Source organism: Vipera ursinii (assembly GCF_947247035.1).
Source record: "Vipera ursinii genome assembly, chromosome: 8".
NCBI classification, from domain to species: Eukaryota; Metazoa; Chordata; class Lepidosauria; order Squamata; family Viperidae; genus Vipera; species Vipera ursinii.
The window spans coordinates 4,342,899-4,358,263 of NC_139519.1; the positions used below are offsets into that span (position 1 = coordinate 4,342,899).

The 15,365-nt window shown below is 46.5% G+C and overlaps 1 protein-coding gene across 2 annotated transcripts in view; it reads left to right on the plus strand.

Annotated features, from left to right (window-relative positions):
• KCNIP3 (potassium voltage-gated channel interacting protein 3) overlaps nt 1-15,365 on the plus strand; it is a 41,000-nt gene that overhangs the window by 5,339 nt on the left and 20,296 nt on the right. For both annotated transcript variants that reach the window (XM_083368358.1, XM_083368359.1), the window contains exons 2-4: nt 9,714-9,838; nt 13,342-13,411; nt 14,200-14,270. In XM_083368358.1, the coding sequence (XP_083224484.1) occupies nt 9,714-9,838; nt 13,342-13,411; nt 14,200-14,270 (266 nt within the window). The remainder of the gene's footprint in view (nt 1-9,713; nt 9,839-13,341; nt 13,412-14,199; nt 14,271-15,365) is intronic.

Consider the following 15,365-nt stretch of genomic DNA (forward strand, 5'->3'; position numbering starts at 1 on the left):
GATATTAGTTACCCTTCAATGTAAGATTTAGCACCTTAGACAGAGGAAGCCTATGCTGAATTTACAGGGGCAATCCTGAGGAATGTACCTTATTGTCAGTGGAGGGACAACAAACCTGGATAAAATCATGATTTTGTTTTTTTTTTAAATAAAGCTAGCTAGGGAAATAGGGATATTCAAATGGAATCTTCGTTAGAAAAAGAAAAAAATGCAACCGGTTCTCCATTCATTAGAAGTCTTATCTAGCTGGGATAGAAAGAAAGAAGAGATAGTTGTTCTTGTTTTACGTCTTGTTGTTTTCTGGACACACTGAGGACATACATATTAAAAAGAGCCTTGGTGGAGCAGTGGGCTAATGCCTCCCTAAGTAACACCAGCTGCCTGCAATTAGTGCAGGTTCGAGTCCCACCAGGCTCAAGGTTGACTCAGCCTTCCATCCTTCCCAGGTAGGTAAAATGAGGACCCAGATTGTTGGGGGCAATAAGCTGACTTTGTAATAATGCTGCTTGGGGTGTGTGTGAAAGCCCTAATAAGCAGGCATATACATAGAATGAAGGCTACTGCTAAGCTTGTAAGCTGCCCTGAGTCTTCGGAGAAGGGCAGGATATAAATGGAATTAAAATAAATAAATAAATAAATATTATATGCTAAGATAGAAAAATGTGGGATAGACAGCATCACCGCCAGATAGATTTGCAATTGGTTGACCAACCACACCAGTGGTGGGATTCAAATATGGGAACAACCGGTTCTCTGTGTGGATGCCGCTTCCGGAAGTCCATTCTGGGCCTGGGCAACAAAAAATTAGCTACTGGTTCTGCCGAGCTGGTGCAAACTGGCTGAATCCCACCACTGAACCACACTCAACATGTACCCCCCAATGGAACTACCCCTACATGGAGGGAAGCATGCAGTGGGCTGCCTCAAGGTTCTGTCTTGGACCCAGTACTCTTCAATATCTTCATCAATGATCTAGATGAGTGATAGATGGGGAACTCATCAAATTTGCAGATAACACCAAGCTGGCAGGAATAGAAGGCAGGCTTAAGATACAGAAGGATCTGGACAGACTTGAACATTGGGCGCTATCTAATAAAATGAAATTCAATGGTGAAAAAAGTAAGGTTCTACATTTAGGCAAGAAAAACCAAATGCACAGGCATAATGTAGGTAGCACGTGCCTCAACAGCAGGAGTCTAGTCTAACAAGAAGGAGTAGGGCTGACATGATAGCCATTTTCCAATATTTGGAAGAGAAGAAAAGGTCAATCTATTCTCCAAAGCACCTGAGAGCAGGACAAGCCTAGTGTTCATAGCAAAGGCACTTAGGCTTATACAGTAGTCCTTAACTTACAACAGTTCACTTAGCGATCGTTAGAAAGTTATGACGGCACTGGAAAAGTGACTTATGAAAATTTTTCACACTTATGAGTGTTGCAGCATCCCCACGGTCATGTGATCAAAATTTAGATGTTTGGCAACTGACTCATATTTATGATGATTGCGGTGTTTTGGGGTTATGTGAACCCCTTTTTGTGATGTTGTCACAAGCAAAGTCAATGGGGAAGCCAGATTCACTTAACAACCATGTTACATTCACTTAACAACCATGCAGGGATTCACTTAACAAATGTGTCTAGAAAGGTTGTAAAGTGGGGCAAAATTCACTTAACAAACATCGCACTGAGCAACAGAAAGTTTGGACTCAATTGTGGTCATAAGTCAAGGACTACCTGTATACTGCCCTGTAATGGTTTACAATGCTCTCTGAGTGGTTTACAATATCAGCGTATTTGCCCCCAACAATCTGGGTCCTCATTTCACCGATCTCAGAAGCATGGAAGGCTGAGTCAACCTTGAGGTTGTTGAGAATCGAACTCCTGGCAGTGGGCAGAGTTAGCCGGCAATATCGCATTCTACCCATTGCGCTACTAGGGCTCTTGATGGGGGAGAAGAGGTCAAACCCATCAGTGTAGGTTCACTGATGAACTGTAGGGGGAGTTCATCAGTCAGTTTGAAGTGAAGTATTTATTTATTTATTTATTTATTTATTTATTTATTTATTTATTTATTTATTCAGTCAGTCAGTCAGTCAGTCAGTCAGTCAGTCAGTCAGTCAGTCTTCACCCAACCCAGGGGTAGGCAACCTTGGCTCTTTTATGACTCATGGACTTCAACTCCCAGAATTCCTGAGCCAGCATGGCTCAGCTTGGAAACCTCTCCCTTTCCCCTCAGCGTGGCTGGCTCAGGAATTCTGGGAGTTGAAGTCCACGAGTCATAAAAGAGCCAATGTGGCCTACCCCTGACCCAACCACCCTCAAGTTAGAGAAGAAGCAACAATACAGCTAGAATGTCCATAGCAGGTCAATTAAAACTGTTCATAAAAACACACTGTGTAGAAGAGTGAAATCATCTGCTCACAAGGTCTACCCTAGTGGAGTGTTTAGAGGTTGTGGGAGACGGGAACAGTCTCAGATTGAATCCCAACAAGACATCAGTAAATGTGGGGTCCTTGGTGCTCTCTGAGCTTGGTGGTTTTCTTGCAGACGTTTCATTATCCAACTGTATAAAATCATTAGTGCTAGCAGTTAGGTCATGAAGCATCTGCAAGAAAGCCACCAAGCTCAGAGAACCAGTAAGGACCCCACAGTTCAAATCTGAGCTAGAAATATTCTCTTTTGTTGACATGAACAAAGGTCCTTCGGGTGCCGTGGAAGATTCCCTTGGCCTCTTCACTGGAGGGAGCAAGATGCCTGGTGTTCAGACTCTCCTGCTACAGCAGCCAGCGGAGAGCTCCTGGCCAGTTTTAGCCGGTCTGCCAATCGTGATCTTTCTTGTACCACACTACAGTGAAGTCAGTGACCCAGGTTCTTATCACCTCCTGCTAAAATCACTGCCATTTTCTTGACATGGTGCTTCCCTTAAACGACTGGGAAGGAATGCTGTGCAGGATGCAGCTTCTTTCCTTTCCCTGAAGTAAGTCTGCCTTTTTCTTGTTTCTTCTAACCAGTGAGACTTGGTTTACCAGAGGAACACCAACGTCAGGGTTAGGCAACCTTGGCTCTTTTATGACTCGTGGACTTCAACTCCCAGAATTCCTGAGCCAGCCACGCTGAGGGGAAAGGGAGAGGTTTCTAAGCTGAGCCAGGCTGGCTCAGGAATTCTGGGAGCTGAAGTCCACGAGTCATCAAAGAGCCAAGGTTGCCTACCCCTGGCCTATAAACTAAACCAGGGATCTTTAAACCTGGCCCTTTTATGACTTGTGGACTTCAACTCCCACAATTCCTGAGCCAGTATGGGGGAACTAGGGCTCCTTTATGATTTGTGGACTTCAACTCCCAGAATTCCTGAGCCAGCCATGCAGAGGGGAAAGGGAGAGGTTTCCATGCTGAGCCACGCTGGTTCAGGAATTCTGGGAGTTGAAGTCCACGAGTCATGAAGGGGCCAAGGTTGCCTACCCCTGGCCTATGTGGTGGTGGCTGCTCTGGTTTCCACCCGGAGGCTTCTAGACCCAATTCATGGTGCTGGTAACTACCTCCAAAGCCATCTCAGGTGCTTGCTCTTTTGAGGGCCTTCCCTTCCAAGTGGAATTAGCCAGCCCAGTTGCCCAAGAAAGGATATTTAGGGTTTCTATCTCCAAGAAATGGGGTGACGGGAACAGAGAACAGTCTTCTTCCTTGCAGCCTCCCTCCTGCTTACAACCATCAAGAATTGACAAACAGAACAGAACAGAAGAACAGAGTTGGAAGGGACACTGGAGGTCTTCTAGTCCACCTCCCTGCTCAAGCAAGAGACCCTATAGCATTTCAGACAAGTGGCTGTCCAGTCTCATCTTAATAACCTCCAGTGATGAAGTACCCACAACTTCTGAAGGCAGGTTGTTCCACTGGTTAATTGTTCTCATGGTTAGGAAGCTTTTCCTTAGTTCCAGGTTGCTTCTCTCCTGGATTAGTTTCCACCCACTGTTCCTCGTCTTGCCTCCTGGCGCTTGTAGTCATTATCCCCCTCCTCATATTTTACACATGGGGAGGGGCAGCCAAATGGTAGGTCGCCTAAGATGCCCTAAATGTTACAGAGTGTGGTGAGGAGGCGGATCCCCAGGAGAAAGGGGGTGCATTCCAGAGATCTAAGGGGCAGCCCCAATATTATGTATGTGGGAAAGAGGGCGAAGACAGCCCCTCCATAATCGTTCACAGATATATTGTAAGTGCAGATAGCAGAGTCTCAATCTGGCAAGTTTTTGTTTATAGGTGGGAAGTAAAGTACTCGGCTTGGAAGGGTCGTCATGTGTCATTCTTTGGGCCTGACCCTTAAAGAGTTTGCCGCATAGAGTAGAAGGTGGAACACCGATGTCCCAGGTCCCGGTCTTGTCCCATGGCCTCCAAGGGTTGAGAAAGAGCGCTCTTCTCTCCTCTGAATGCCGCTTCTCCCACCACCGTCTCTGCAGGGGCTCATAAGCATTTTGGTTCATTCTGAGAGCTCCAGATGACACCACAGCCCTGGAAGCTTCGCGGATCCCCACTCGTTTCTGATTCAAGGGATTGGCTACTGCATGTGAAGCCATTTGCGACCAAGGGTGAGGTTAACTGTGGGCCCACCTGTCTCCAGATGTTTCTCCTCTACTCTCACCAGAACCAGCTGGATGGGCCTGCTCCAGGCCCCTTCCCTGAGGTAATCTCATTTAGTGAGACCCAGAAAACACAACTCCTCTATTGTCACCGCTGTTAGGTTCAGTTGATCCTATCCTGGTGAGATTTTTGGAGAGCCTTAAGGACCTTCAAAGGCTGTTTTCTCAGGCATTTGGCCAAGAGTTGGTGAGCCCATCTGAATGATCAAAGGATGGGAGGGAAGAGTTATTTACGTCACCTGAGTTATGCTGCGTTTGGTTGCTATAATTTGTTATGGTGCGCTTTTAATATATCGCGAGCTGCCCAGAGTTGTGGGAGCAAAATGGACTGCCATATAAATGGTTAGAAAATAAAGAAACGCCATCCTCAACTGTCCAGCACAATGCAGTGGCAGGTAACCTTTAAGGGAATTTAGCCCTCAAGGATAAAATACCAATCAAAGAGAAAAACTTGCTTGCTGGGGCCTTAAATCAAAAACCTGAAAAACATCCAAAGGATGGCCATGTCTCTCCTTGTCTCTTCATTGGCACTCTGGCAAAAGCCCTGCAGGAGCGGAGGGAGGGAAGGAGAGAGAGAGAGAGAGAGAGAGAGAGAGAGGAGGAAAAAAGAAGGAAAGACAAGGGAGGGAGGGATGGTAGGAGGGAAGAAGGAAGGAAGGAGTGATAGAAAGAAGGGATGGAGGAAGGAAGGAGGGAGGGAGGGAGGAAGGAAGGAAGGAGGGAGGAAGGAAGGAGGGTGGGAGGGAGGGAGGGAGGAAGGAAGGAAGGAAGAAGGAAGGAAGGAGGGTGGGAGGGAGGAAGGAAGGAAGGAAGGAAGGAAGGAAGGAGAAATAGAAAGAGGGAGAGAGGGGAAGGAAAAAAAGCAAAGCAGAGAGAATTGCCCCAGGTGTCTCAAGAGAAACGGGAGGAGCACGTGAGACCCCCAAAAGCCCCCCCATAACCAACTCTTGTGGGGCTGAGTCAGCCTTTCTAGCCAAAAGCTCGGGGTGGGTCTAGCCAGCCTCTTGGGTTCTGCTCATCCTGTTTTTGAAAGAAGCTCCCCACCGTTGCTGTGTCATGCCTTGCTCTGCCCTTGCCCAGAAGCAGACAATCTCCCACTGCCTTTCAGGGCTTGTTTGGGGATGACAGAGTTGGAAGGGACCTTGTAGGTCATCTAGTCCAACCCCCGCCCAAGCAGGAGACCCTCCACCATTTCTGACAAATGGCTGTCCAGTCTCTTCTTGAAAGCCTCCAGTGATGGAGCTCCCACAGCTTCTGAAGGCAAGCTGTTCCACTGATTGATTGTTCTCACTGTTAGGAAGTTTCTCTTTAATTCCAGGTTGAATCTCTCCTTGATCAGTTTCCATCTGTTATTCCTTGTCTGACCTTCCGGGTGCTTTGGAGAATAGGTTGTCCCCCTCCTCGCTGTGACAGCCCCACAAGTACTGGAAGATGGTTGTCCCGACCCTTCTCTTTTCTTCGTTAGGCCAGACATGCCTAAGAAAGATCAACCTCTTAGTCCCTTCTTCCCTTCTAATAATTACATCAACTTTACTAAATGGTCTCCTTCAATTTCCCAGATTTGTTTGGAAGTTGAGAAAAAGACAGTTACTTTTCAGAATAGCAGAGAAGAGCCGTGTTTGTGTGCCGCTTAAAGCACTCTGTTGTTTTTGGAAAGGTGCACCAGGTCCGTGCAAGATCAAACAGAGGTTAACTAGGTGCTGCCTTTTCAGCAGAAAAAAAAGGGTCTTAAAAAGTGAGGTTTTAGCATGTATTATCTGTAGCTGGTCCACAAGCTGGGCTCCTGAAGAATCACTTTGATCTCAACTGTTGCACATTTCCAGGCGCTCTGACTTGTTCTGCTTATTCAGTGTGGAAGACAGATGTGGGATTATATCTGGAAAGCTGTAGATTGGGAAATCTGATTTAGGTCTTTTGTATCCTGTGCAGGAAACATCTAAAAAGGTCCTTCCTGGAAAAGTGAAAATAAAGAAATAAATACTGAAAAATGTCCTTATGGGAAGAGTCCAAACAAAGAAACATCTAAAAAGTCCTTATGCGAAATGTCCAAATAAGTGAATAAGTTAAACCTTTTGCCTGGGTATTAAGTAACATGAAAGTTCATTCCGGCACTTAAAAAACTAACCATGATCAGAAACAGTAGAAATTACACAGCTATGCCTTTGGATTTTAGCCAGGGTTTATGCTTTGCCCATCCTTATCAGGAATTGTGGAATCGGAAAGTGCAATGGGATTTAGAGTTGCTGGCTTGCTATAGGTGGGGGTTGATTCAAGGAGGGGAAGTCACTGCATGTTTCTAAGGCTGAGGCAGTTATAGGCAGTCCTCGACTTACAACTATTCATTTAGTGACCATTCAAAGTACAACGGGACTGAAAAATGTGGCTTGCAATCAGTCCTTGCACCTGGAGCCGATGCAGCCTCCCCACGAGCAGAGGGTCCAACCTGGGCTGCTTGGCGTCAGGCACTCATTTCCAAGGGTTGCAGCCTGCTGGGGTCCCCCCATCGCCATTTATAGCCTTCCCTGCCGGCTTTGGGCAGGCAAAGTCAGCGGGGGAAGCTATATTTAGAATAGAGAATAGAGCTGGAAGGGACCTTGGAGGTCTTCTAGTCCAGCCCCCTGCTCCAGCTTAAAGACGGCGCGATTCATTTAACAACTGCAGCAATTCGCTTAACAACCAGGGCCAGAACGGCCACAAAATTGTGCACAATTCACTTCACAACCCCCTTGTTATTTTTTCTATTCTTTTTTTATTTGTTTTTTTTTTAGTTTTTTTTATTGAAAAGTTTTACAGTACATTTTTAAATACAAAACCCCTCCCATCCCCCTCCCCTCTCCCCAAACCTCCCCAACTCTCCCCTCCCCTCCCCCCCTCCCCGACTTCCCAGAGCTAAATACAGGGTATAAAAATACAAACAAACATAATCTAAAATATGCAAACAACAATAAAATATTAAATTCTATCGCACTTTAACTCTTAGTAAAATAACTACAAGCTAGTTATACATCATATAAATCCACTACTTATTCAAATGCTAAGTGAAACTTTTTAGTCCCATATTTATTCTGGATATAATCAATCCATCTTCTCCACTCCACAATATGTTGCGATTGGTCCTTCAAATACGCTGAGATATTTGCCATTTAACCCCCTTGTTTAACAGCTGAACTTCTGCTCTCAGTTGTGGTTGTGAGTTAAGGATTACCTGCACTTTCCTAAATAGCAGGCAAACAGCAAACGGTTCGGTGCGAGGCAGTCTCGAAAAGCCCGTCCTTCGAGATTCGCTTAACAACCCTGCTGCTAACGTAACAACAGCAGTGATTCGCTTAACAACGATGGCAAGACAGGTTGTAAAAAATGGGGCCAAACTGACTCGAGAACTGTCTTGCTTAACAGCTGTTGTGGTTGTAAGTCGAGGACAACCTATAACCCATTGCCTGGCCACACCATGATATAAAGAGTGTCAAAGATTAATATTCAACTAAAGCAAGATTATGCGGAGCACAAGGATGGAAAGAGCCTGAAGTGCCCGCAGTGGAAGAACGACTGGCCAAGATGACAGAACTGAGCTGTTTAGTTAAAGGAAAGATGGCAATTGTCAGTTACTGGAAACCTTCTACTGCATGGCCTTTTTATTGAAAATGTAAAAAAACCGTAATGTATGATTTATGAGTTTGACAATGAAAAAAGAGTAGAATATGGGAAAAGGGAGCGCGGATGTAAACTTGGAGAGAGAGGATAAAATATAAATGCATCAATATAGTATAATATATATATATATATATATATATATATATATATATATATATATATATATATATATATGTGTGTGTGTGTGTGTGTGTGTGTGTGTGTGTGTGTGTGTGTGTGTGTGTGAAATGTTAACTATTTAGATTACCTTGCTAGGCCCCAAACATGGGGCAAATCTTTATTTCCTGTTTTCAGCCTAACTTGAAGGCCATCGAACAGGCAGTAGTCACACTGGACAGCTCATATATTAATTCTTAATTCTTAATTCTTTGTTAGTAATTTACACACACACACACACACACACACACACACACACATATATATATATATACTTGGCGTATTTGGGTCTGTTCCCGTGTAAGATTGAGAGTGTCTTGGCGACGTTTCGACGAGGTCCCACTCGTCATCTTCAGGCTGTTGTCTTCGGCTTCGTGCTGCTTTGCTCGCACAAGCACGAAGCCGAAGACACCAGCCTGAAGATGACGAGTGGGACCTCGTCGAAACGTCGCCAAGACACTCTCAATCTTACATAGGAAAAGACCCGAAGACGCCAAGACCTACATACCTATACCTGTGAAAATCTACGAAATCTACGAAAACATAGTTGCAGTTGACTGATGGGCATTTGGCCAAAGCCGACGGTGTCCGAGAGCTGTTCCAGCTGTTTTGGGATTGCACCCAGGGCGCCTGTGACTGTTGAGACGGCTTTGCTTTCTTTTGCCACCGCACTTCTACATCTATGTGCAGGTCTTGCTATTTTGTTGTTTTCTCCATTCTGTTGTCTCCAGGTTCTGCCACATCCAGTGTCCAGGTTATTTTTGGTCTTTTTTGTCGACGGTTGTTCAGTCTGGTGTGCTGTGCGGCAGTGGCCAGGGCGACTTTAGCATCTTCATTTTCTATTTCTATTACAGGTAGTCCTCGACCTACAACAAGAATCGAGCCCCAAATTTCTGTAGTTACAAGCATGCTTGCCACAGTTGTGAAGTGAAACACCGCAGCTGTTAAGTTAGTAACCCGGTTGTTAAGTGAATCTGGCTTCCTCATTGACTTTGCTTGTCAGAAGGTCGCAAAAGGGGACCACGTGACCTGCAGGAGACTGGAACCATCGTAAATATGAGCCGGTTGCCAAGGGTCTGAATTCTGAGACCATGACCGTGGGAATGCTGCAAAGGACGTAACTGTGAAAAACGGCCGCAAGTCATTTTTCTTTCAGTGCCATTGTAACCATGAATGGTCGCTGAACGAGTGGTCGTAAGTCGAGGACTGCCTGTAATCCAAGTGGTTCTTTTTGTGTGCATAGTGGAGTGTCAGTGTTGCCCGTTGGCTTCTTTTTACAGACACCAGCGACACCGAGTTGGAACTTTCAGCCATCCGGCATCAACCTGAAGGGCTGGACCAGCTCCAACTTCTAACCAAATTCAGCAAAACGGAGCTGCAGTCCCTCTATAGAGGGTTCAAGAACGTGAGTGTTTCCACTCCTTCTTTTCTCTCTCTTCTTTTTTAAACAATTTTTTTGAATAGATGCCTTTAGAATATACGTCTTCTCTGATGTGCGCACGCAGAGACGCTGTGACATTGATGATCTCTTTACTTCGCAATCTTTAGAGCAGTGCTGCCCAAACGTTTCTCCTTTGTTACTCAAAACTGCTTGTCGCAAAGTCTTCACAAACTCCCAGGACTGGTCACGAGTGGGGAGTGGATTTTTGGTTCCCATTCATCATTCACAGGAATCTAGCCAGTTGTGGCTTATTCAACAAACGGTAGTTATTCAAAGTATGGATTAGCATGGCGAGGCACCACTGGCAGTCCCCAACTCTTTCTCGCAGCCCATATCGCCATAGTCAACACCTAGCAGAGCCATTTCCTGCACGATGGAATAAGGACTCCTGGACTCCTGCCTTGGGCAGAGAGTCAGACTAGAGGACCTTCGCGGTCCCTTCCAGCTCTAGGGTTTTATGAAGTTCTATATTGAGCCAAGGTACTCTGATGTAAACCCTAAAATAATATGGCGTGTATACGTGCCTGTGGGTGGATGTACACACACCTCTACACACCAGGAGCCACCTGCAAATCCTGCAGTTCTGACACAGACCTCCCAGCCCCCCCCCCCCAAGTTCTCCAGCCTTAGTGCTGTGGATGTGAATCTCATCATGGCGTTGCCTCAAAGTCTTCCCCCAACAATTCACAGCATCTCCTTCCCAAAGAGAAACGGTGCGATTCCAGAACAACACTCGGAGAACCCCAAGGCTCATCCCTGCTTCTCAAGATGGCCCCGCTGGCACGGAGCTGGGCTGTTGACTCAGCCTGGGCAGGCAGCCAGGGGAGTCTGTAAGAACTTTCCTCTCTCCCTCCCGGGAAACCACCTCTGTCGTCTGCCTCATGTATCTTTAATTGCTTTCCTGTAATGCTCGCTTGGCTCTTGGCAGCAGCTGTAAAATATGCAACCCGGCCTGTAGTTTCTGACTCACGTCTTGGGGCAACCACAGCCTGGTTCCCCTTGGAGGGTAATCCAGAACCAATTGGCACACCCACAGCGTTTGCTTTCAGACACACTGCTCTGGGTTTCAGCTGTGCGAGTGTACAGAATACAGAATAACAGAGTCGGCAGCGATCTCGGAGGTCTTCTAGTCCAACCCGCTGCTCAAGCAGGAGACCCTATACCATTTCAGACAAATGGCTCTCCAATCTCTTCTTGTGATGCAGCACCCACAACCTCTGGAGGCAAGCATGGCTGGAGCACAGAAGCCTGGCACTGTGCCTCCTTCCAAGGCATCCTTTTGGCTCCAGGGAACCCCCCAGATCAAAATCTCTCTTTGATCAGCAGGGTCGTTCTCTGTTTCTCAGTCAAAAAGTAGCCTTGGGTTACCTAAAAAATAAACTGGGCAGTCCAACTCCATTAAGGGCACAGATAACCCTTCATGGGGTCAAAAAGGGAGTTGTCAGGCACAAGAAACCAGAAGTTAAGACATTTAAAATAAATACAACTTTACTGCAAGCTTAAGTTCTCTACAAGAATCTGAACTACTAACAATCAAAGCAAACTGGCGGTAGATAAGAGACAATGGAATTTAAGGTGAGCTGGACTTAGATCTCTTGTGGGTACGAAGGGACTCTAAACTGATGACATGCTTGACTCCTCCCTCTGACTCAGCCTGGTCATCTCCTACAGGAGTGTAGGGATTCAGTTGCCTGGTTATGAATGCAAATTTGGCTCTTCAGACGCCCCCCTGTAGATGGTCCCATTTGGTGACCCCATGGAGAAGATGTCTAGAAGCCTCATCCAAGATCTTGCAGTGGGGCAGGTGGGCCTGAGGTTATGAGTTGCCACACAACTCTATGTGTAATTGTAAGGGATGGGCAAAGTCTTAAATCTGTGACTTCAGCTTAAAAATTCCTGCATTGTCACCTCTGAGGTTCAGATAAAGTCATGTTACCATTCCCTGTGAGTCTATGGGGTAGGAAGAAGTTTGGGGGCTTATTTCTTTTCCCCTTGGGGAATGTCTATGGAGGTTCTCCTTCACCCAGATCTTGGTTGTCCCAAATTTTTTTTTATTATTTTAATTCCATTTATATCCCGCCCTTCTCCGAAGACTCAGGGCGGCTTACAAGCTTAGCAGTAGCCTTCATTCTATGTATATGCCTGCTTATTAGGGCTTTCACACAAACCCCAAGCGGCATTATTACAAAGTCAGCTTAATTGCCCCCAACAATCTGGGTCCTCATTTTACCTACCTGGGAAGGATGGAAGGCTGAGTCAACCTTGAGCCTGGTGGGACTCGAACCTGCACTAATTGCAGGCAGCTGGTGTTACTGAAGGAGGCATTAGCCCACTGCGCCACCAAGGCTCCACCAATGTGGTTTTATTTTAAAGACAACTGGATTTTCTGATTTTTCTTAAGATGTTTTGCTTCTCATCCAAGAAGCTTCTTCAGTTCTTCGATGAGAAGCAAAGTGTCTTAAGAAAAATCCGAAAGTCCAGTTGCCTTTAAAGTGAAGGCACCTTTGAGACTCCCTTGAGGTCGTTTTTCTTGCTCTGCGTTGACAAAAAAACCCAGTCAGCCCAAGTGACTTTGGCTGCTTTCAAAAACACTGAGTTAGGTTAGGCATGATGTGGAGAACACCGCAAAACCCCAAACCGTGAATTAGACTGGGAAGATCAACCAGAAGAAGAGCAACATGGTCAGTTATTCTTGTACTGTTGCTCAGGCTGTCATGGGTCACCGGGACCCAGGTGAATTCAAAGATGATTTCATTTTTAAGGGTATGGGAGTTCTAGCCCAGTGGTGGCGAACCTATGGCACGTGTGCCAGAGGCGGCACTCGGAGCCCTCTCTGTGGGTATGCACGCCAGCGCCCCAGCCCCACCTCCCCCCACGGCCCCCTCCTCACCACCAGCCCCCCCAGAAGAGAGTCACCCCCGGGCACGGCCCACATGGAGCAGCGCAGCCAAGCACACGGCAGCAGGGACAAGACTCCAGCCTCGTGCCCCGTCGCACATAGATGATGCTGTGGGGCACGGGCGGAGGGCGTGGCCACCATGACGCTGCTGGGCCGCCTGGGCAATCTGGTACGGCAGGCCATGGAGGTGGTGCGTGGTCCTGCGGGCGGGTTTGGCGGGGCGGAGTGGGCAGGGCGGAGGGGCGGGGCGGTTTTTGGGCTGAAACCTGGAAGAGAAGTAACTCTACATTACCGTGGGCTTTGCTAGTGAATCCTGGGGGGCACAACATGCATGAGCTTTGGGGCTGCAGGAAAGAGGGCTGGAGTAGCTCCCAAATTGTCCACTTCTATCTGAAAATCACAGTGGATCAACTCTTCAGGGCAAGTGAAGCTCTGGGAAGGAGGTGGGGTGGTCGCCAGTCAAGAAAGAAAGGGAGAAGCAGAAGCAAACCTGAGCAGGACTCCGAAGGCTGAGTCAGGGTAGGAATTTGTTCCTGTCAGATGTAACTTCTGTGTGATTTGTCTTCAGGAATGTCCCAGTGGCCTCGTGAATGAAGAGACCTTCAAGCTCATCTATGCCCAATTCTTTCCCCAAGGAGGTGAGTCCGCCATGCGTCTCAATAGCTTATATTCATCATTTCTCCATTTTGGCCACTTGGAGATGAGTGGACTTCAACTCCCAGAATTCCCCAGCCAGTTTAGAGAGTCGAGTTCAACTCTTAACATTTAACTTAGGAGTTGGTTCGGTGAATCACTGCGGTTGTTCAGTGAGTCACATGGTTGTGAAGTGAATCTGGCTTCCCCATTGACTTTGCTTGTCAGAAGGTCACAAAAGGGGGTCATGTGACCCCAGGACACTGCAGTGGTCACAAATACAAGTCAGTTGCCAAGAATCCAGATTTTGATCATGTGACCCTGGGGATGCTGCAGTGAAAAGTGGTCATAAGTCACTTTTTTCAGTGCCACTGTAACTCTGAGCGGTCACTCAGTGAATATTTGTAAGTTGAGACTACCTGTAATGAAGTCATCCTTGAGACAAGCTTGATTTTCTGTCATTTTATGCACCTATTATGAATCCTTTCCTTGACAACAGACCCCAAATGGTTGCCTGCTGCTCTTTCTGGGACGGTGTTTGTTTTCCAGCCTAGCTTGTACCTGGGTTCAAAAACATTCTCTTGGTCTGCTCAGTTTGGAGGCCAAAAGTGGGGTGCCGAAGACTCTGGGGAGCACGGCATCCAATCCTTGCTCAGCCTAAACCACCTTATTTCATTCGTCCCTGATGGTAAAAACGGGGTATCTGCAGCGGAGTCCCTGGGAAACATCCTACAGGGCATAAGAAAAACTCTTCAGGCTGGTACCTCATCTGCTTCTGCCATTTCCTTTGCAGATGCCAGCATGTATGCCCACTTCCTGTTTAATGCTTTCGACGTGGAGCAGACGGGAGCCATCCGATTTGAAGTAAGATGAATTTTCTGTATCTTGAAAGGTTTGCTCTTTCTGTGGACACGAGGCAGTTATCCTGAAAGGAACTGGAAGTGCTTCCTTGCCCCTTGCAGTAGATCGAAGAGATGTATGTATGCTGCTAAAGCTTTCTAGAATAGGGATCTCCACACTTGGCAGCTTTAAGACTTGAGGCCTTCAACTCCCAGAACTCCTCAGCATGGCTGGCTGAGGAACTCTGGGAGTTGAAGTCCACAAATCTAAAGTTGCCAAGTTTGAAGAACCCTGTTCTAGAACATGGAGATGAGGTGAAAAGGAGCCATTAAACAGGATTAGACTGAGAAAGAGAGATAAGGAAGGTTTTGGGGCAACTGTCTGCCTTCCCTTTAATAGAACAAGAATTTAAACTCAGACTGAAGGAAATGGGCTAACGGATGTTATGCCATTAAATGAAACATTTGGGCAAAATATCCATGGTTTTCATTTTGGAGCTGCCTCTCCACTCAGCCCAATGGATTATCCTGCTCTTGGTATGCCAGACTTTCAAAGGAGACCAAATTTAGAACCAAAGTTATGAATACTAAAACTACCTCCATTATAAGATTACAGAAATAAAATCTCAATGCGTCTCTTCCTTCCTCCTTTTATCTTCAAGGGATCATTGTGGAAACTGGAGAGGGTCAAGTCTGGCCTGTTTTCTCAAATTACATTCCTGTCCCAGACTCAGATTTCCTTTATCTTGGCTGAGGCTCTTCCTCCCGTTCCTCAAGGTTATTCTTCCTTCTGCCTGTCAAGTGTAAGAAATCAGGAGCCAGAGCAGTTCAAATGAGTGCAGGTTTATTGCATGCCAATGCTTTCTACAAGAATCTGAACTACTAACGGTCGAAGCAAGGTGGGCTGGACTTAGATCTTCTGTGGATGCGAAGGGACTCAAGACTGATGACATGCTTGACCCCTCCCTGGCTCTCTGCCTGGTTATCTTCTACTCTGCCCTTGAAATGGTATAATTTTATTACCCCAGCTTAGAAAACTTGCGTTCCAGCTTCTGTATTTGTTCCCTTTTTAACTGATTTGCAGAGGAACGCTGTAGACTCAGAAGTGTGAAGTCCCGAA